Source organism: Ailuropoda melanoleuca, chromosome 8, assembly GCF_002007445.2.
Source record: "Ailuropoda melanoleuca isolate Jingjing chromosome 8, ASM200744v2, whole genome shotgun sequence".
Lineage (NCBI taxonomy): Eukaryota > Metazoa > Chordata > Mammalia > Carnivora > Ursidae > Ailuropoda > Ailuropoda melanoleuca.
In genome coordinates, this window is record NC_048225.1 from 96,560,680 (window position 1) to 96,583,610 (window position 22,931).

Below are 22,931 nucleotides of genomic sequence, written 5' to 3' on the forward strand. Positions count from 1 at the left end.
GAACTAAAATGACAAGAAAGACAATTCAGTGCGTTTGAGGGCCACTGTTCATCTCCACAAACCCAAAGTCCTCTTTCTGGCTGGTTTCACAGTCTTAAATATCAAATTATCAAGCAATGTTATTGCCAAACACTTGCCCTCCCAAAAGTATGTGTGTTTTTTCTTAAATTATAAATCAGTAAAAAGAATAAATTTTAGAGACTCCATAAATTTGTAAGTTAACCATGTACTTTTGCTCAACACACCTAGAAAGGGAAGGGAAAAAAAGAATCAGATGAGAAGACAAGGCGGGTATCTCGTAAAGCAATGTGATTGCCTTCGCTTTTCTGTAGTTCGAATGGTCAGTGTAGATTCAAAGCCCTTTTTCTTTATTCTGGACAACACCCCATACTTTATTCCTTAAAATATCTTACCTTTCTTGATACAAGTTGGTACACTGGGCACCCATTTGTTATTGGTATGACACCTAATCACGTGACTGCCGTTCATGATGAAGCCAGGATTGCAGGCGACGTATATTGTGTCGTTGTGAGAATATGAGGAACGAGTTTTGTTGAGGTTGTACCCATGTTTGACTTCTGGGCTAGGGCAGTGAATCACGGGAGGAGATTTTAAGCACTTTGGGGGAGGTCCCGTCCAAAATCCATGTCCTTCAGAATCACTTATGCATCGTATATTTTCCTCTCCGAGAAGAGAGAAGCCTTGGTCACATTCATAAGAGACTTCCTTTCCATATAGAAAGGGTTCTGCCATCACGCCCCTGGGCCTTCCACGGTCAATGACGGGTGGAGGCTGACAGTGAATTACTGTAGAAGAGATTCAGAAAATTCTGCTTCAGCGAGTGCACCAAGGTGGACAGTCTTCAGTCAGGCACAAAAGAAACTAGGCTACTGCACGTACTGCATGTAACCATAAAATAATCTAGATTTTTAGAACCCAGATGATGCTTCCTTTAAAACAGTGTTATTAAATTCTCTATGCAAGTAATACATACTTATTCCAAATAAATTCAGAAAACAAAGTATTAAGAAAGGAATAAATATGGCTATGTTCCCATACACTAGAAATATAGGCCATATATATAGTTTCTTCTTAAATCTTGAGCAGATGTATGGCAAATACTCAGTTCCTACCTGACCACTTCTTTTCCCCAATGCCAGTGCTGACATTTTGAAAGATAAGATTTGTCTTATCTTATGTACAATGAGATAGAACACATAGACTATTGAGATAGTTATAAGGCTAGTTCTTCAGTGGCCTTCCCTCTCTAACCCCCTACAACCCCACCAACAATATTTTTTCTAACTTACCTTTACAAAGTGGGATCTTTTGGAACCAAACCCTATTCTCAGCATCTTGACACTTCCGATAAGTATGTCCAGTCAACTGGTACCTAGAGAGAGATTGTAATGCATTTCCTCTTCCCAGTATCGCATCTCTGCAACCTAGCTTTCTCAAACCACAGATATAGGGGCACCTCTAAATAAGAGCTTCGGCAGACAGGAGCTGAAACTCTTGGCCCTCCAAATAAGAAAACTACTTTAGACATAGAGTTTTCCACAGCAAAGCTGTTTCCATGTCAAGAAAGGACTGAAAAGTCAGAAAGATGTTAGTTAGACCTCTGGAACCTCACATTCTCTGTGAGTGTGACAATGAGGGACCTTTAGAGGGAGTCAGCAAGACAAGTTGAGGTCAAAATTAATGCACAAGATGAGGTAGACCTCTTTTCAGAATGGACCAGCTCATACTCACCCCTCTTGACAGGATGTATTAAATGGTACCACATGTGAAGGCATGGGAGGCTCTTGAAAACCTTCTCTCACGGGTTGACACAGTGCTTCTAGAAGAGCAAAGTTTGAATTATTTATGCATGCCTGATATCACAGAGAAAAACAACTCTGCAACTAAAAGTACCTTCACACCGAGGGGGAGAAGGACTCCAGTTTCCCGAAGGTGTACAGTGAATGGATTTGTTTCCCACAAGCAAGTAGCCGGGGTCACAGGTGTAGTCTACAGTCATCCCAGAGACAAAGAGGACCCTATTTCCACCTGTATGCTGACCATGCAGGAGCCCAAAAGGTGGCTGGCAGCCTGAAGAGAAAACTCCCCACATAAATACCAACAACAAAAAAAGGAATTTATACTCAAGAACATTAAGTATACAACATTTGACAGCAGACAATCTGAAACTTTTAAGCCAAAGATTATGAAGCTCTAATCACCAAATGTTTTCTGCTCTTTTGCAGGAACCAGGAACCTTTAAAAGGTCCTCTCGAAAACCAAGAAACAGACTCTTAACTATAGAGAACAAACTGATGGTTTCCAGAAGAGAGGTGGTGGGGGATGGGTGAAATATGTGATGGGGATTAAGAAGGGCACTTGCAATGAGCCCTGGGTGTTGTATGGAAATGTTGAATCACTAAATTCTATACTTAAAACTAATATTACACTGTATGTTAACTAACTGGAATTTAAATAAAAACTTGAAAAAAATAAAAAAATAAAGGTCCTCTCATTATCTACGCTGAATACATACCAGATCCAAAGGGGCATTTACATGAAGAACATATAAAAACACATAGGACATTCAATCACAGAATGGGAGAAATGGGATAGTAATCTGTGCACCTTTGCCTTTTTCTATGACCCTAGTTTTGGGTTGGAGCTAATAAACAAGAATAAATAAGCAAATACCTCATTTTCCCCCATTGGGTCTTTACCTTTTTCACAAACTGGTATTTCAGGATCCCAGGTGTTATTGGCTTTGCAACGAATCTGACTGCTGCCCTTCAAAGTAAATCCATGCTTACACTTGAATGTCACACTGTCATTGTAGAAATATGGGGCTTCCTTGCCAGATATCTTATATCCATTTGCAACCTGGACAGGTGAACACTGAACAACAGGGAGGGAAAGTTTACAGACAGGGGCAGGGCCACTCCAGGTACCCCTCTCTTGGTCGTTGCTTGTACAACGGATGGTACTCTCCCCAATAAGGTTGAATTCCACTCCGCTCTCTGGCCCAGGGTTGCATGTGTAGGTGACCGTGGTTCCATACAGAACATGTCCTGAGGAATTCCCTGTGTGTTTCCCATTGTAGATGGCAGGAGGTGGTGGGCAGGTGATTTCTAGAGAGATGAGAATTTACTGTAGAATTCCGCTCCAGTATCAGATACCGAAGAAGAGAAGATGAAGTGACACAAAAGAGAAATGAAGACCCCAAAGAGGAATGAAGCTGGTTATGAATCTGTTATCATTGGATTTCCTGGAGGATATGGATGAGTTTGGATGACAGGAGCTACATCAAAGCTCATTATGTATGTAAAACTCGATTTATCTTTTTTTTAAATAATATTTTTAAATTATATAATGTTAGTCACCATACAGTAAAACTCGATTTAAACAGATATCATAGCAAAGATTTTTGTAATTTGTTAAAAGTGAACATGTTCGTTAGTATCATATTGTGAGGCAGTGAAGTCCAGTCATAAATTGGTAATTAAAATCATTGTTTTTCAAAAGAACCAGCAAGTGAATAAAAGACATGAGGGGGGGTAGAATTAAGGTTTTTTGAGTATCATCTTTGCGCTGAGATGAGATGAGAGGTTAGCCAAGAATCGCTGTCAATTGGGCATCTACTTTTGACAGGTAATTTTCTCGTCTACAAAGTAAATTTAAATTTAATAACAGTGACGTCTGGAGTCTCAATTTAACTTCCAGATAAGAGGCTGGAATTTCCAAGAAGTTACATAAATTGCCCCAGCTCAAATTAAGCAATAGCAACAGAATCTGAGCTCAGAACCCACACAAATCCCCTCTCTCTCCACTAAACTACAGTGTTCCCCAAATCAAGGATGGTGGCTCATATACTCACTGTCCTCATTGTCCCTAAACTCCTAAATCAAAAAACGAGAATCAGAAAGTACATACATTTAAATTGATTGGCATGCTACGAAGTAGAAAGAGGTGGCAGCAGAACGACAGCAAAACTGTGCAACTAGAACTGTTGACAAAGTTAATCGAACAGAATCTAATATTTGTTTTCCCATAACACGGCCTCTAACAGAAATCTCCCAGGAAATGCATACATCTCACACTGTTTCAGGTCCTCCATCATTTTTGCTACTCACCTGTACAAAGACGAGTCTCCATAAACCAAGGAATTGCACCTTGGCACTTCTGATAAACACTGCCATCTAACCGATACCTAGAAACAAAGAGTCATGTCATTTTGCCATCTGGTGACCACGAAGTTAAGCAAGGCTGTTGGCTCAAAGCAGACTCACCACTTTTAGGACAAGAAATAATAGGGACAAATATGTAGCCAGCATCAGCACCATCCATCCATCGCATAGGCAGCATTTCCACGCATGCAACAACAGTGCAATCAACCCTTCTGCGAAGAGGTGACAAGGAAGGCTCTTTGAGTTAAATGCAGAGAGCAGAGCTTGTAGTGTGCATGGATAAGCCAGACCTGGTTCAGGCTGAGGCAGCCCTCACTCACCCTTCGTCGCAAGAAGAGTTAACATCTAGTCTAACAAATTGATCCTGGGGTTTGTTGAAGACTTGCTCTTCAATAGGCTCACACTCCGCCGCTAAGAAAAGAGACCTGCATGAGAAATCAGCTGAAGGCAACCTCAAAACCATAAAACATCTACATGCAAAGCCTGGCACCTTTGCATTCGGGGGCATTGGGTGTCCACACCCCCTCAGAGGTACAACGTATGGATTCTTTCCCCACGAGCACATAGCCAGGGTCACAGCTGTACTTTACAGATGTTCCTGGGTCAAAGCGGACCATGTATCCACCTTCCTTTTGTCCATTGAGGATTTTAGGAGGGGCTTGGCACCCTAAAGGAAAAGAAAATTTTTTCTTATATAAACAACAGAAAGAAACAAAGATATTATTAATATGTAGCTCAGTTTGGGGTAATTTTAGATCAATGGTTCATCTTTTTTTTTTTTTTTCATTTCTGTACTTAGGCTGCCGCAGACTTTGTTCAGTTTCTACTTGGGGCTCTAACTCTTCTCTTTTTTTTTTAGGGACTCATCTCTGATGTGTTTAATGGGATATAACCCTGGGGTGGGGGTTTTGCTGACTTCTCTTAAAAAATTACTATTGAAACAAACAGCACTTTTTTTTTTTCCCTAGAGAAAGAGGCAACTTAGTGATCCCTAATGCTTTTTCTCCTGGGATACTCCCACAAAATGGAACAACAGTGGAGGGGTGATGTTAAGAAAACCGATATAATTTATATTCGCTATATGTAGCAGAATTGAGGGGACTAGAAACTGGAAAAGGCCCTACTTAAATCCATAACCCCATCCTGTAACTCTTTAAAAGAAATGAATCAGTAGCACCTTCTCTGAGTATCGGAACACCCACCCTTTTCGCAGACTGGTGCCGATGGCTCCCATATGCCTTGGGCATTACATCGGATTGCCTTGCTGCCCTTTAGGGTGAAGCCATATGTGCAAGCAAATACCACGGTGTCGTTATAGGAATATCGCTCTTTCTGCCCAGATGATATTTGGCCTCTTTGGATCTGGGGAGGTGGACACTGAATGGAAGAACTAGAAAGTTCACAGCTTGGGGCAGGGTCACTCCAGATTCCAGTCTTCTGACTATTGGTGATACAACGGATAGTCTTCTTCCCCATAAGGATGTAGCTTACTCCTTTCTCTGGGTCCGGGTCACAGGTGTAAGTGACTGTGCTTCCATAAGGAATGTTCTCTGAAGAGCTGCCTGTATGTCTTCCATTGAGAATAGAAGGAGGTGGCAGGCAAAGAATTTCTAGAGAAATTAGAAATGACAAGATTGCAGCTGTACCTCAAATGAAGAATGCCTTGGATGTTGCTTGTACCATGTCCCCTCCTAGGATCAGGGACAGTGATACTTGAATCTGTAACATACCAATCAAGGCAGCTAAAGCAATATGATTTTAAAAGTAGGATTTAGAACTTTATTCCTGAGTATATCTACTGGGGTGATCCTTTGATTTCTTCTACTGAAAATGCAATCCCCTTTCTGTGCCTGGCCTGGCTGGCAAGTCTACAGAGCTTTCAGAGAAGGAAGACCCTAGGAACCCTGTTTCACTTGAGTAAGCAGAGAGTAAGGAGGTGGCTGAAGGATGCTTCAGTGAAGAACTTACCCCTTCGAGATGTCTACGTGAGATCTCTGCTCTATAAGATTCTGTATAGTAATGACTGGACCAAAAGCTTTTTGTTAAGCTGAGAATGAAATGTTCTGTTCAAGGACCAGGGAACTAGCTACAAACCACAGTTTTCTAACCTACCTTTGCATACTGGCATCCTGGTCCAAGACGCCCGCTGTCCAGCAATTACGCATTGACTGGAAGATTGGCCTTGTAACCGATACCTGGGGACAGAGGGGGATTGTTCAGGACGAGAAGGCAGCAGGTGTTGCAGAAACAGCCTCCACTTAAAATTCAAGACAAATTCACTTAATTATGCGTACCAACTCCTTTCATAAGCATTCTCTCTCCCAGCTTCACCGTAGGCTATCCCTGGATTCTCACAGAGGAACCCTTGGCAGGTGTCACAGGTCACACCATGCACACATAAACCCAGTGAATTAAATCTCCAAGGCCCTCCTGATACTCACCCTTCATTACAGTCAAAGTTCACAGTTGCACCAACCCGAAGACTTGGAGGGCCCTTTATCCATCCATTGAGAAAAGGTCCTGGAGGTTCACACTGTGCCTCTAAGGAAAGAAGCCCTAATTAATTAATTAATTAATTAATTAATTAATTAATTAACGTTAGAGAGAGAGAGAGGGAGAGTGCGTGCACCTAAGTTGGGGGGAACAGCCAAGGTGGAGAGAGGGAAAGAGAATCTCAAGCAGACTCTAGGCTCAGCATGAAGCCCAATGTGGGTCTCCATCTTGCAACCCTGAGATCATGACCAGAGCCAAAATCAAGTCTGAGGCTAATGTGACTGAGCCACTCAGGTACCCCAGAATAGCCCCAATTCTTAAAATTTGTTGTAAATGTAGATACCTTTACATGTGGGAATAACAGCACTCCAGTTCCCCGAAGACAAACATCTAATGGTCTTTTCTCCAACAAGCAAGTAACCAGGTTCACAGCTGTAAGTCACAGATAATCCTGGGGCAAAGGGGCCAACCCCCTCCCCTGTGTGAGATCCATTGGGGATGGTGGGAAGCGGTGGACACTCCTGGGGGAAATCTTTACAAACACACATTAGGAAAAAGGCCATCAGATGACATACCCTTCACAATCGAGATTTTGACTTAATACATAGATCCAAACATTCAGCCTTTTAAAGATCAGACAGGTGTGGCTTAAGTGTATGCATTTTATACCACAAATGGTACATTTTTGTTTTTAGCTACAAGAATTACATTTGCCTTGCGAAAAATTTCAATTACCAAAGAAAGTTCATTTTCGCCCATACTCTCCTCCTACCCATAGCCTGTTCTCTGCATCAAAAGTAGCATGTTATTATTTAGGGGCTCATCCTGCCTCACATTAGTAATATACATTTTGGGGATCCTATATATGATACATATATACACATAGTATGTGTATGTATGTTCACTTAATACATATTATTCTATGCCTTTTTTTTTGCTTAATAATCTGTCTATATTTTCGCAAGTCAATACGTATAGATCTATCTAAATCTTTCTAAAGGTTTAATTGTTTTCCACGGTCACTCCATTTTTTTACTATCTTAAGATCTTCCTTACCTCCAAGATTATATACATATTTATAGACAGATCCATATTTTTCTAATGATTTGACAGCCTTTTCAATTCAATTGATTTAGAACTTATCAATGCTGTTCTTTATTAAGAAAACGGCTAATTTTGATGGTATAAATTTTGTCAAGTACTGCCAGTCCCTGTAATTGTGTATTGAAATTCAGCTTTAGGTTTCAGCCACAACATAAACCAAACCAAATGTTAAGAAAATGAAGAACTTATAGTGGCCCCTATCTTTAAAGTCATTCGATCTGAAATGCTATGGCTTCATAGGTGACTTGGACAATAGTGGACCACTTCAGAAAATATCCATAGAGGCCACAGATAACAGAGCATCATTTCTGCCAGAATAGCCCAATGCCTATTCAAAGATGAGTTTTAAATCCATTGGGCGGGGGCACCTGGGTGGCTCAGTCAAGGTTGAGTGTCTACCTTTGGCTAGGGTCATGATCCCGGGGTTCTGGGATCGAGTCCCTCATTGGGTTCCCTGCCCAGCGGGAAGTCTGCTTCTCTGCCTTTCCCCTCACTCATTCCCCCCCCCACTCAAATATATAAAATCTTTCAAATAAATAAATAAATCCATAGGGTATATTTTGCTATTAGATCCCACATTTCTTCTCAATTTAACAGTAACCCAGATACATAGTTTAAAACCATCTAATTTCCACATCCCAAACAACTCTGACCCCCATCCTTGTGAGACTTATTCCATTCAATTATTAGGTATGTTCAGTTACATTTTCCCATTATTTTTTGCTCTATTGATGTTTGTTGAATGAACATTTATATCCCTCCAGGACTAAGGAAAAACAAGAAACCATAATTTTCCCCCTTTTCCCTCCCCTCCACTCCCACCATTCATACATCCACACTGTTCTTCCGTCAGAATGAAAATTTGATCTGCACAGAAATGCAAGGTTTCAGCCTCCCCACTCAGCTTTGTGTTTGTTTTTACTTACCACTCTCACAGGTTGGTAGTGGTGTTGGCCCCCAGGTTCCATTTGCTTGGCACCAAACAGATTTGTTTCCTTTCATGGTGAAGTTGGTATTACAGGTAAATGTCACAGAATCACCATGTCTGTATGGTGGTCTAGATTTTTTATTTCTGTATCCTCCTGCCACTATGGGCTCAGGGCAAAGAGAATTTGTATTATGATATTCACATACAGGAGCAGCTTTATCCCAGATTCCTTTCACTTGGTCTTTACTTGTACAAAAAAGGATTCTTTCTCCAATGAGCTTGAAGGCTTTAAAACAAGAGTACCTTACCACGGTGTTAAGAGGTATGGAACCAGTAGAATAACTATTCCAACCATTTTTGATAGGAGGAGGAGGGTCACAAGAAATCCCTGAAAAGTAAACAAGGAAATATGTGGTCATACTAATCCTGACAATGAAAAGATTTAAATTTAGATGAAAGGTCCAAAAATAGGTCATGTCACTTTTTCAGACAGATAAACATTTGTATAATTTACTTCTTACTCATAGTCCGTGCTTAGCCCCAACCTCCTAACTTCTTACATTTCTCTCCATCTGCAGCAAACAAATCAACGGGTCTATAAACTCCATCCTGACCAAACAGTAACAATGAAACAGAATTTATTGAATACTTTAGAGTCTCATCAATTTTCTAGTGAAACAAAAGGCAAACAGCACAGAAGAAGAATCTTAATAATACGTTAATCACATGTGGGGAGGCACCACGCACTAGTGAAATTTGAGCTCAATAGACTTGGTTTCAAATCGCCACTGTCATTCAATAGCTGTGTGACTAGGCAAGCCTTACCCTCTCTAAGCCTCAATTTCTTTGTCTATAGTATGATCCAAGCTACTTCATAAGGTTACAAGAAGAATCCAGTGAGATAAAAGTACCTGAAAATGACAAGTATGATACCTGGAACATACTAATTATCCAATGCCTGTCTCAAATAGACAACTGGAGCTACAAGTGGTGAGAACACATTTTGTCTTACTACTGAAGATACGGCAGCATCACTGCAGATCCTTTGTTATCCTTTGATGCTGGACCCCTTCGAAAAAGCCCACAGAAAGTCATCAGAGGTTTTGAATAATGACCTCCTAGTTTTTATTTCCTTGTCCTAATACACATGAAGGATATTGTTTATAGCTGTGTTGATATATGCACATCTTTCCTGAATGAGTCTCAGAATAAAGGGAAAACTGCCAACATCCAGAACTTCTGGTTGATTTCCATTGAGCTCCAAGAGTTGCTCATCAGTAGGGGAACTGGCATAGGAAGACCCAGCCAAACCACTTCAGCACATCAGTGCTACTCAGTTTCAGTAGGGAGAACATTGAGAGCATTTATCTTTATATATAGAATACTTGATACAATATGTAGTCAATTCAATAAATTTAGCTTTGTTCTGCATCCTAGATCATACAGAAGACTGGCATACACACACACACACACACACACACACATATGAATAAGATGTTATGCATGGGAATACACCAAAAATCAGGGGACAAGATCTATATTTGATTATTTTTGTTTTCTACTCACGTTCACAGACAGGAAACGTATTATTCCAGAGTACTCTCATTCCTTCTGAGACACACTGACTAGAAGATTGGCCATTTAATTGGTACCTTAAATAATAAGGGGTAGCAAATCATCACCAGAACAAATCAATTTTCAGCTGCATGGAATTAATCACGTCTCCCAAGTATGCGGTATTAATCATTTCTGGCTTAAGGAAAAAGTCCAAGATTGTGAATCAGCTCAGCTATGTGATGACTTCAGACCAGGTAAAAACACAGAGAAAAAAAAAACACAACTTAATGATAGTATTCTCTTTTTGAATTCTCCCTTTCCTCTGTGGCATCCAAATGTCAAAATTCTCTTGACCATTTAGAAAGAAAAAACCTCAGTTCCTACTGAAGAAAACATCAAAGACCTTGTTACCTAAAAGCACCCCCCCAAAGAATCCCTCTTACTAAACCCCCATTGTTCTTCATAATAGGAACCTTAATTTCTGACCCAAAATTTTGCTTTTTCACATGATGAAAGGATAATTCCTAGCTCTCCCTGGCCATGCACAATACATAGAGTAGGAGAAAAATCAATAGGATTTGCTTCATATTAGTATTATTAGTCATACAAAATAAAGAAAACAAGAAAAAATCATAAAGAGAAAAAAAATTAGCTATCTTTAGAGATCACTTTTCGCATTGCTTAGCTATGGATCATAGGTCTCAATCCAGGCCCTCTCCTTTCACACTCACCCCTTATCACAAACAAATGAAACCACTGCCCCAAGCTGGAGAGTAGGAGGAGCCACCACATGGCCATTGAGAAGTTGGTTTGGAATGGCATCGCATGATTTTGCTGGGGAAAAAAAGACAAGGCTGGCACATGAAGAGTCAGGAAACAGTTGAGTTTCCTTAAGATGGAATAAAGCTTTAGGCACCTTCACATTCAGGGGCTGCATGGCTCCAGGTTCCCAAGGATGTACACTGTATAGGGCTAGTTCCAATGAGGGTGTAGCCAGCGTCACAGCTGTAGGACACTTCCTGTCCAATTGGAAAGAATTCCTTATCCAAGATGTTATAACTACCATGGTTGATATGTGGAGGTGGTAGACACCCTGAGAAAAGAACAGGACCAGAGGCCTTTTATTTCTGAAATAAGAACTTTGTCCTCTATAGCTTAAGCCAACTTGGGGTTGACAGGGTTGGGATGAAGGTGGTTATGTCAACACTCCTAAGTGTAAGGCAGAGACTACTTTGGCTGCGGTGGAGGTGCAGTGGGACTTTATTTTTTCAGATAGGATGAACCATGAAACTACCTGCTTTTCCATCTTGATCTATGCTGGGAAACATTACACCCACTCATCATTTTCCATGTCATTTAACTAAAAAGGTCTTGAATATTCTCTCACTAATATTGTAGCCAAGGGAAGCTAGCTATTATAATACATTTTTACTATCACAATGTACCTCTTTCTCCCTGCTGTCCCCAAACCAGGCTGATAACATTTCTGAGGTGTGTGGGAGGGCCTCCCAATGTTGCCAGGTTTTTAGTAAGTCAGACATTTCTTAATAAGAGTAGGGGAGAAAGGGAGAGTGGGGAAGTGACCCAGTCTTAATTTTAGCCTTGTTCCACAAAGGCCACATTTTTCAATATGAGAATGTATAAGGTCTACAGTATTTTTAATCAAATTCTGACATCGGCCAATTTCCTCCATTGGCATGGCCAATAGGATTGAGAGTTTATCTGACCCTTGTTTAAATAAAATTGAATCATCTATATGTTTGGAGGGGAAAAAAATCTCTCATCATTGGCTCGCTCTTTCCGTCTTTCCTTCTTTCCTTCTTTCCTTCCTTCCTTCCTTCCTTCCTTCCTTCCTACCTTCCTTCCTTCCTTCCTTCCTTCTAGGTCTTCTAATTTGCCCTACATTAATGCAGATCTTGTACTGTCCCATAATATAGTCAGTTTCCTACTTCTTCAAAATTTAGATATTACTTTCAAAGTTTACTTTAAAATTCTTTAACCAGCACACCCAACTATCTTTCCCCTCCTCTTCTCATAAATACCATATATCTATTTCTCTAAAAGTTTCATTTTGTTTCTAGATCCCTAAAGTTTCAGCACAACTCACCCTTCAAGCACTTTGGCAGAGGAGGATTCCATTTGCTGTTTGGTTGGCACCATACTATGTTGCTGCCTTTCATGGTAAAGCCAGGCTTACACCTAAACATCACAGTATCATTTAAAGAAAATGAACGTCCAAATCCAGATTCCATAATTCCATTTTCAACTTCTGGAATTGGGCATTTGACTGGAGGAATACACTGAGGGGGAGGGCCACTCCAGATGCCAACTCGATTGTCTTTGCTGGTGCAATATATTGACTTCTCACCCAGGAGGTCAAACAGCTTTTTTCCATTTGGTCCAACGTGGCACTTATAAGTCACCACCATTCCATAGAAAAAGTCCTCTCTACTGCTGCTGTAAAAGTCCCCATTGGAGATGGCTGGGGGTGGCTCACAAGGAATAGCTTTTGAGGGGTAGGTGGGAAAAGAGAGAAGGCATTTAAAGGTTATACCTTCTCAGAATTTTGTCTTCACTCTTGCAAACCAAATTTCAACTCAGCCAACAATTAACCCAGATTGTTGAAGTTCTGTATCCTCCTCTCAAAGATGATTCTTAATAGGAAGTTATCAAGGTAGAAAAAGCTATGGAACTGGCCTGATGAAAAGTCAAGGAACTAGGATCTGGTCACCATTCCTCCCACCCCCCTCACCCCAAAGTATAGATAAACTGTTATGGGAAACACCTAGGATGGCCAGCATTTTGCATAGAATAAAGATGGCAGTGTATAATCTCATAGCACATTTTAGATTTTAGCACTTACTCACTATGAAATAACTTATCATCAAAGAACAGTAATCAAAGGAAAGTGTGGTGGGATTGGGAGATACAGTAGAAGAGAAACTACAGCTTTGTGCCCAGAACTACCCAAACCAAGTGTGACTTTTCTGGGTGCTCATTTTGATGTGCAGATGCCCAATTCCCCTCTAGAAGGGGACAAGAGGAATTACATGGGGTGTAATTAAGGAATCATCTTACTCACTTTCACAAAGAGGCATGTCTTTATCCCAGGTTACAATATTGTCTGAGATAATACATGTAGCAGATGAATCACCAATAAGTCGGTATCTAAAGACAAAGAGATGGGTGATCATCTTCCAGCTAGACGGACATTTTAGGAAAGCTTAGTTCTTTTTCTACTGAAAGAATGGCAAAGGATAGAATATCATGTATGACAAATAATGGGGATCACTAAGGACTCATACAAAAAATTCAACAATCTAAAGCCAAATGAGATTTGGCTCCTGGTCAGGAATGTTGGAGATTTAAAATCAGAAGAAGAATAGCCCCAATTTCTTTCTCTTCTAGTGGATAATTTTGAAGAGTTGTCTCTGGATCAGATCAGAGTGGCAATTCTCTTTTTGCTTATCTATTTTTAAGGGTAGGTGGCAATTACTTGGATTTCTTTTGAAGAACTGATGGTTTCTGGTTGAAACCGCTGTTCTAATACCCATGTATTCTGAAGATGTCTCTTGCCAACTCACCCTTGATCACAAGAATATGTAATTGTTGACCCAAGCACGGCACCCTTGGGTATGAGGACAGAGCCATGGAGGAGTTCTCCAGGGCTCGTACATGATTTACCTATAATGGAGAGCAAAACAAAACAGAATTTGGGACTGGATTTGGGGGATGTTCTGTGTTTCATATTAAATACCAACCCGACTGGACTTGCCAACTAGCCTACTCACACTTACTCAAAGACATTTTTGACATTTACAAAACTTCTATCTTCCAAAGGATCAGTCAACTTCAGAACACTATTTGTTTAAAGCATGCACTCTGTATTTCTGAGAATGGTTGCAAACATTATTAGTGGTTAATCATAATTTGTAATCTCTATTTCCCCTTTTTATGTTCTGTCAGTTGATGGCATCATTTACCAAGTCTGTGGCTTAAAAAAAAAACTCATAGTCATCACTTCCTTTCTGTAACTCATCCTTTACCCACTGCTCTTCATTCAACTGCTAACCAAATTTTAGTGACCAGTTTCCAGAAATCTCTCTCCAAACCAACTATTTAGTCATTGCTGTAGTCTCTGATTGGATCATTGCACAGCAAAATTTACCTTTCTAACTTTGGTCTCAATTGGTCTAGCACACCTTCTATACCACTGTATATATTATCTTTCAGAAACACAAATATGGCATTGCCCCTCCCTGCATTTAAAAACTTACAGTGACTTACTATTGTTTATTGGGGGAAAAATGCATGGCCCATTACAATTAAGCTTCAGTCCGCTTAATTAACTGCTATTCCCCACCATGCTCCGTATACTCCAGCCACACTGGATTATTATTTTTTCCAAAGACTTCCTGTTCTTTTGTACCACTATGCTTTTGAATATGCTGTCTCCTCTACCTGTAATGCCTAGATTTCCCTAATTCTCCAAGACAACATTCGTTATTTACTTCCCTATGGTCCCATAGAACTTTATCTCTATAAATAAAAGAAATTACATCAGAGTACAGCATTTATTTAAAAGCCGGTCTTCACAGCTAGTATAGGAGCTCCTCAAAGGCAGAGACTAGCTAATTTTTCTGTGTACCCCCATCACCATTATCTAGCCTAATGCTTCACACCTAGTGGTTACTGAAAAATATTTCTTGAATTGAATGGGATAAGAATGAAGTGACACCAGTGTTCTTTGTATACTAACTTTTAATCTCACTCAACACAGTATAGAGACCATAGAACAAAGTTGTGGAGCTTACAGGATAAACAGGGCTGGCCAGCTGTGATGACTTAACCCCAATACCCAATGTTCTTAGGAATAAAAGAAACGTGGAGAACCCAGGAACCCCCTTAATGTAAGATGATTTACTAATTTGCTGGTCTTTTATCTTGAAAATAATAGATTAGCTCATAGACATACACTGATAGACCCAAAGATGCCTCTTTTACAGATTACTCACGTTTACAGAATTGCTGAGCATCTGACCACTTGGAGGTCTTTAGACAGGTGATAGAGAATGACCTCTTGATATACCCAGGAAGGCATTCATATTCCCAAGTTTTCCCAACAGCAAACTCAGACTGATCACTCTCAATTTTAGGCTTAGCAAAAGGATACCTTGGCAGGAACTTACACTGACCTAGAGACAAAGACCACAGGAATATCAAAACTAGAAGATGCTAAAACTTCTACTGTGCTTCTGTTTTGTCACCAATTACCCTGACAACTTTGATCTTTAGAAAGTAAACCTAAAATGTGGCAGTATTTTCTGGGACTGGTCTTGCAGTATAAGTGCATATACAGAGATATAAGTTCAGAAGCTCAGAGACTTTTTAGGATAGACTTAGAGGAAGAGCTGGAGAAAATAATTTTTTATAAAATTCCATAAAGACCCTGGAGTTGTTCCATATTCTTAAAGACTCATTACAAAAAACTAAAACCTTATCAATAAAAGCCTTCCTGGGATAACACAGGGAATTAAAGTACGTTAGAGACCCCTAAGTACAGCACATGTATGATCCTCTAAAATTAGTTAAATGAATTCACATTACTCTGTTAATCATTAAATTTTTGGTCCTAGCAAGCTGAAAATATGTTCATTATTCTGCATTATTTTATTCCATTAGAGTCATATGCCCCCTAAGAGAGCAGAGTAAATACTTCTGATGGGTACTAGATAAAAGGAACTAGTCATTTTGAGACAGTTCCCTGTGATTAATAATATTATTATTACTATTAATGAAACAAATCTTATCCTAGGAGATGAGTAAGAAACTGTAACACCCATACACTTGAGGATGTACCTGGAAAAATCATTTTTCTGGGTATGAAAGAGAGCTCAAGTTTCAACTCCAGAATGGCAGGATATTTGAATATCAGATTTATAAATCTCTTTCTTTTTCAAACAAGTTTGAGACACGTACAGGTGAAAGTCAAAGAATAAACATGAGGGGGGCCTGGGTGGCTCAGTTGGTTAAGTGTCTGCCTTCTGCTCAGGTAATGATTTCAGGGTCCTGGGATTGAGCCCCACATTGGGCTTCTTGCTCAGCAGGGAGTCTTTCTCCCTCTCCCTCTGCCTGCTGTTCCCCCTGCTTGTGCACTCTCTTGCTATCTCTCTGTCAAATAAATAAATCTTGAAAAAAAAGAGAATAAACATGAACTAAATGAACAATGGCAAACACATAGCTCCCAAGATTGCGGCCAGACTTAGCCTTCCTGTAGCCTGACACTTCTGTTGCAGAAGTCGTGGACAGGACCTAAGAGCAGCCATCACTGTTAGGACCCAGATATCACTTCAGGTCTTCTATTCCTCTCCTCGACTCCTTTGGTTTTCTTCATTAACCCCCACAAATGTCTCCAAGTGCATACCTGTGCAACACAGCAACACTATAGGGAAAGTAAAGGTCTGACCCCAAAGAAGACCATCTTCACAATCCTGGCATTACTTGTACCAATTCATCCTAATCAAGTGATTTAATAAATAATTACATAACTTGAATATGGACAATACCAAATAATTCTCTACAAGCAGGAGGACCAATTTAAATTTGTAATGATCAGTAGCAATGATGTGGACTAAGAAGGAACCGAGATCTAAAAGCAGTAAGGGCAGAAAGGTACTTTATAATGTGATCTTCTGAGGTGAAAGGAGATAAGAATCATACTTTCTGGATGACAAATAATGGGAAAATCTTATCTCCAATAAGACTTGAGACTCTCTCTTTTGGGGGACAATAGTTCTTATTTGTAATGAATTGCCAAAAATCCAGGTCACAAGAAGAATTTCCATCAATCGTGTTCTCTTCCATATCAGAGAAAAGGAGGTTAGTCCTTGAGCCATTAAGAAATAAAACTTTTCTTAGTGGTAAGACACTGTCATGTGCATTCTTCAAACCCTGTTAAAAATGGATAAGGCAAAGCAATTTCTGGAGAACAGGGATATGTTTAACTCTATTTGGGTCCAGGGGGCTTTACTTGGAATGGCTTAGAAATCCATTTTAAATGAATGAAGAATGTATAAGATAATAAAAATAAAACTGAAAGTTAGGTCAGAAAGCAGATAGGAGGAAAAATTTTTTATTGAGAATGAAAATTATTATAATCAAATGCCTTAACACTGGGTTTCCTGCCTATTTGATCATTTTTGAAAGACAGTCATGCATATTAACCAAGGTACTGTCCCAAACAGAGGAGATACACAAGAACATTAGAAACAAGGTTCCCACCCTCACGGAATTTATATTCCTATAGAGGGAGAGAGATAGACAGACAGATACCAATAATTAAATGGTATGTAAAGGAAATAAACAGAGTGATGTGTCAAAATGTAATGCACCAGGAGGAGGAAGGGACAGGGAGGCAAAAGACTTCAGCTATGATGGTTGAGGAAGGCCTATGAAGAGGAGACATTTGAGTTGTGACTGGGGAAGAGCCAGCCAGGTAAAGCACTGAATAAAAGCATTTTAGGCAGAAGCCTAATAGCAGGGATGGGTTTACTATGCTTTAGGGATAGACAGAAGGCAAGTGTGGCTAGAATGTAGTGATCAAAACAATGTGGTAGGAGATCAAGTTAGAAAGCTAGCAGGAGGAATCATATTAGACTTCTTAGGCCACAGTAAGTAAGTAAGTAAGTCTAAGTAGAAGTCACCAGAGTGTTCAAGCGGGAGAGTCACATGGCCTGATTTACGTTTAAAAAGAATAGTCTGGCCAGTGAGTGAAGAATGGACTGGATTTTTGTTTTTAGAAGCAGGAAGTATAAGTCTGGAGGCTATTATGGTAGTTCAGACAAAAAAAAAAATGAGGCTTGGACCAAAGGAAGACAGTGAGAAGTGGATGGGTTTGGAATACACCGTAGAAGTAGAAATTAGAACAAAAACTGTTAGATGGGGGGAGGGTAAGGAAATGGCAGGATTCAGTAATGTCTTCTAGGCTACTTATAGTGACTTGAGTTACTTGATTGATGGTAATACCATGTCCTAAGATGGGAAAGCACCAGTTTGTGTGTGTGTGTGTGTGTGTGTGCACAATTGGTTCCATGTTAGAGTTGGTATATTTAACACACTTATTGGGCCCACACATGCAGATGCAGGAAGGCAGTTGGATGTACAAAGTTTTCACTCAGGAGAGAGTTTAAGACTACAGATAATAGAGTCATCAACATATAAACAGTATATAAAACCATGAGACTGAATATGATCTCTTAGGAAGACGGTATGGAGAAAACCAGAGGAGACCCAGGGCTGAGCCCCAAGACCTTAAAATATTGAGAGATAGGGCAAAAAAGACCAAGAGTAACCAGAGAAGTACAGAAAAAAACCAGATAAGAGTGCCCTGTTTTGGAAGATGAGAATGAAAATGGTTTCAAGAGAAAAGCAGTAGTCAGCTTTTGCTGAAAGACTGAGAAGATAAGGAGAGAAAAATGACCATTGGATTTGCCAGCATGAAGGTCAGTAGTAACATTGCTGAGAGTAGCTTTAGGAGAATGTGGGGGAGAGAAGTCTGTCTGGAGTGGGTTAAGGCGATAAAGAAATGTGAGCAAGTAGGGAGTGAGAAGTTTTGAGAAGAGGGATGAGAAGGAAGAGAAGAGGGTCATGAGAAATCCCCTGACCACCCCCAATAAAGGATGCTCTGGAGCATATTTAACTGCTGGTAGGGATGATCCAACAGAGAGATACAAATGGGTGATAGAAGACGGGGTATCTGCAGAAGTCAAGTCCTTGCACAGGCAAGACGGGATGGAATGTGACCATAATTCAGAAGGAGAAGTTGACTTTTGTTGGGAGAAAGGATTTTTTTCCATTGATACAGGAGTTCTTACTGAACTCCTCATTATGTGCTAGTGTGAGGGATTCATCAGGCAAGAAGACAAAGACCTTGCTCTCATGAACTTGTATTTCAATGAGAGAACAAGCAACAAAGTAAAAAAATAAACAAGAAGGTCTCATATGATGAAAGGTGCTCTATGGAAAATAGAACACGGTTGTGTGATAGAGCGTGACTGGGGTTCAGACTACTTCCGATGAGTCAGAGAAGGGTGGCCAGGGGAGGTGAGACCTGAATGTCGAGGAGATGGGTGAGAGACGATATGTAAGAAGGGTACTTCAACAGACGGAACCCCAAGTCTAAACAAACGTGACTATGTTCAAGGAACAGAAAGAAGGCCATGTGGCTGGAGCAGAGGGAGTGAGGGAGAACAGAGAATTTCAGAGAGACAGAAACCTAGAGTCAAGGGTAAAGAGCATGGATTTTGTTCTAATGTGATGGGAAGCCGTTGGCAGGTTTTAAATAGGGGAGACAAAGGATCTGATCTCAAATGAAGGTAGATGACTGATAAATAAGGGAATTCCTACTTAATGATTTTGCTTTCTTAGTGTAGAATGAAATGTTGCTGTAAGTCAGGCAAGAGTGAAATTTAAGAGTGCAGGAAATTAGAATCGGTTTATGCAAATAAACAAAAGGAGAAAAGTGGGAAAACACTCTAAGAAGGGAATTTGCTTCCCATAGGACTTCACTCATAGCAGTGTACCCTACAGATACTTGCTTCAGAATCTTCCAGAGTACTTGTTAAACTCAGCTTCCTGGGCCACACCCCAAACCAGAGAATCTCTGAAGAGTGAGATGGAACCCAGGAACCTATATTTTAAAAGGCACCTCAATTCCTCAAAAAATTAAAAATAGAACCGCCACACAATCCAGCAATTCCACCTCTGGGAATTCATTGAAAGGAAATGAAAACACTAACTCAAAAAGAGATCTGTACCCCCATGTTCATTGCAGCGTTATTTACAAGGCATGGAAACCACCTAAGTGTCCATCAATGGATGAATGGATAAAGAAGGTGTGGTATATATACGTACAACAGAATATTATTCAGCCATTAAAAATGACAAAATCTTACCTTTTGTGACAACATGGATGGACCTTGAAGGCACTATGGTACGTGAAATGTTACACAGAGAAAGACAAATACTGTACAATCTCAGTTATACGTGGAATCTAAAAACAAACCACAAGCAAACAAATAAACCCCCCAAACCACACCAAATTCATTAAGAGGTCAGTTTGTCACTACCAGTATTTCAGTGGTGGGAGGGCAAATTGTAGGAAGGTGGTCAAAAGGTACAAAGTTCTAGTTATAAGATAGATAAGTACTAGGATATAAAGTTCACCATGATGACTATAGTGAGTACTGCTGTATGATATGCAGGAAAGTTAAGAGAATAGATCTGAAACATTCTCATCACGAGAATTTTTTCTTTTCTTTTTATTGCATCTAAATGAGATGATGCTTGTTAACTAACCCTATTGTGGTAAACATTTCACAGTATATGTAAATGAAACCATAGTGGGTGTATACCTGAAACTTATACAGCAATATATGTCAATTATTTCTCAATAAAACTGGAAAAATAAATAACTTTTATGAAAAGTTCTTCAAGAGTTTGTTAAGCATCCTCCAGGTCAGGAACTGGCCAAGTGTCAAGGGACGGTCTAGGGAGGGTACATAGTAGAAGCAAAAGTCAGGAGGGGTGTCTGGGCAAAGCATGAGTGAAGGACCATGGGAGATAGTCAGGCAAGAAGATGAATAGTGCATTCATGATTGGAAACAGTGGGGAATCTGGGGGGCATGTTTAGATGGGATCCAACTACAAAAAGGCCGAAGACATTAGATTTTTTTTTTTAATCCCATAGTCAGTAGGAAGCAAAGGAGTGGAGGAATGAAAAAGTATATTTTACAAGTTTGGTTTTCACCATCGGCCACTTAAAGAGTGACCTTTAAGAGAGGAGGTCGTGACAAAGGTAATCATAATGCTTACGATTAGAATGTTGGCGTAAGACCGCTAAGACAAACGACAGAAGCACATTGGCCAGAACCATTGACAGGTAGACCTCATCATTCCTGTGTCTGGAGTTAAGTGACCAGAGGGTGGTTGCATGCTGGTCCTGAAAGGGGATGAAGAACTGGCAGGGCTGGTGGAGAACCTGATTTTCAATTGCCAATATCAGCTCTAAAACTCAGAAATAGTCATGGAATGCTAATGAGAAGTCAGGTCTGAAACTGTGCCATCCAGACAGGTTAGGGAAAGTTGTGAACATGCAATTTTTCACAGGAAGTTAATACGTAGGAGAGAGCCATAAAGACACTGGTCTGGGGAAATGTTTGACTAAGGGTTAGGAGAAATCTGGATGTCAGGAAGCAGACAAAGTAGGCTGGAATAGAACCAATGTAGCTCTAAAATTAACACGCTGGGGTGACTATACTTAAAGGCTGGCTCCACAAAAACAGGTCTATATAGTAGTCTTATGACTGATATTTAGTAGTCACGAGTAACACCCATCTTTCATTTGCCTAATTTCACCTCATATTCAAGGCAGTGCAGTAAGGTGGCAGAGCGGCTGACCACCAGCTTCATTTTACAGATGAAGAAACCGAGGGTTAGGGAGCTACAAGACTTGCCAAAAGTCACCCAGTTATTGAGGTCTGCAGATAGTAAACTTCTTAACTAGTAATTCACTGTATCCAGGAGATAATTAGAAAGTTAGAGCCATGTTGTGGCCAAGAGACTCTAATCGTAAGAAACTACTATACTTCTCTAAAATTAAGACAATGGGAGGGGTGTGTGTGGGGGGGTGTTAAACGTTGAATGAGACCTTCTGGAGCCCTTACCATTAAAGGAGTTAAGCAACACGAAGATGACTGTAGTTTTAATTCACATACCAACTTTTCTCAATAGCTCCAGGCGTTATTCATTTAGAATCTCTTTACCAGCATCCCATCAAAGTTCAAAAAACATGAGAACCACACCTCGGACCCAGACATTATTCTTATTCCGGGAAGGCAGCGGGAGGTCTTTGCACACATCACGAGTAGGTTCTGGTTACTTGGCTAGCGTTAGCGCTTGCAGACCTCGGGCGCAGAAAGATGAGCATCTCCTGAGTCCCGGGAGCCGGGAGCCCAGAGCCCAGACAGCGCAGAGCGAGTGGCCCCAGCCCCAGGAGGAGCGAGTAAAGCACTTTCAGGACCAGAAGATCATGTGTGGGGGGGGGTCCCCCAAAGCGAGCAGGAGGCTGTCAAGCGTCCGGCACCGACCCGACCTTCTCGCTTATTCACTCTGCTTTGCACCGTCGCACAGAGGCGTCCCTGCCCCAGACCTGTCCCTACCTCCGTGCTCCCCCTCCCAGCTCACCGAGAACCCCGGGCGCGATGACAGCCAAGAAAACGCAGAGCAGGCCCGCAGCACCCATGCCCCGGCGGCAGCCCCAGCGGCGGGATGCGTTGCAAGACACTCGAGCCTCCGGCAGCTCCGGGAGAGCAGGGCTGAAGCAGGAGGCAGCTGAAAGCCGCGGCACGGGGGCCCTTAAATAGAGTCTGGCACCACGTGCTGGCTTTGCGCGCACACCTGCAGGCTGCCTGGGGGCCGGACGCCAGCGCCTGTTCGGTCCGCCCAGGCTCGGAGGCGCCTGGTGGAGGGGGCGAGGGGGTCAGAGGCAGGGGGGCGGAGCAGCTGTGACCCGGTCTTTGGCTCTGGCTCTAGCCTTCAGCGCTGTGGCTTTCCAACTTTTTCTACCGCGCAACGTAGTGCATCCACTTTTGTCTCTCTGGAGGAAT

General features: G+C 41.0%; 1 protein-coding gene across 8 annotated transcripts in view; it reads right to left on the minus strand.

Moving 5' to 3' along the window:
* The window catches only part of CR2 (complement C3d receptor 2), a 34,549-nt gene extending 11,856 nt beyond the window's left edge, over positions 1 to 22,693 (minus strand). Inside the window, exons 1-21 of one of the 8 annotated variants that reach the window (XM_034666934.1) lie at positions 22,510 to 22,686; positions 15,456 to 15,461; positions 13,851 to 13,950; positions 13,349 to 13,434; positions 12,374 to 12,772; positions 11,183 to 11,359; positions 10,998 to 11,100; positions 10,276 to 10,361; positions 8,708 to 9,097; positions 7,021 to 7,209; positions 6,626 to 6,725; positions 6,297 to 6,379; positions 5,387 to 5,794; positions 4,675 to 4,851; positions 4,505 to 4,595; positions 4,131 to 4,207; positions 2,721 to 3,128; positions 1,915 to 2,091; positions 1,753 to 1,840; positions 1,311 to 1,393; positions 414 to 806 (exon numbers count right to left, since the gene is read on the minus strand). In XM_034666934.1, coding sequence (XP_034522825.1) covers positions 414 to 806; positions 1,311 to 1,393; positions 1,753 to 1,840; positions 1,915 to 2,091; positions 2,721 to 3,128; positions 4,131 to 4,207; positions 4,505 to 4,595; positions 4,675 to 4,851; positions 5,387 to 5,794; positions 6,297 to 6,379; positions 6,626 to 6,725; positions 7,021 to 7,209; positions 8,708 to 9,097; positions 10,276 to 10,361; positions 10,998 to 11,100; positions 11,183 to 11,359; positions 12,374 to 12,772; positions 13,349 to 13,434; positions 13,851 to 13,950; positions 15,456 to 15,461; positions 22,510 to 22,567 — 3,679 coding nt within the window. In that variant the 5' untranslated portion in view covers positions 22,568 to 22,686. The other 7 variants (XM_019809368.2, XM_034666936.1, XM_034666935.1 and 4 more) reach the window with 7 other exon arrangements.
* Positions 22,694 to 22,931: the final 238 nt, after the last annotated feature.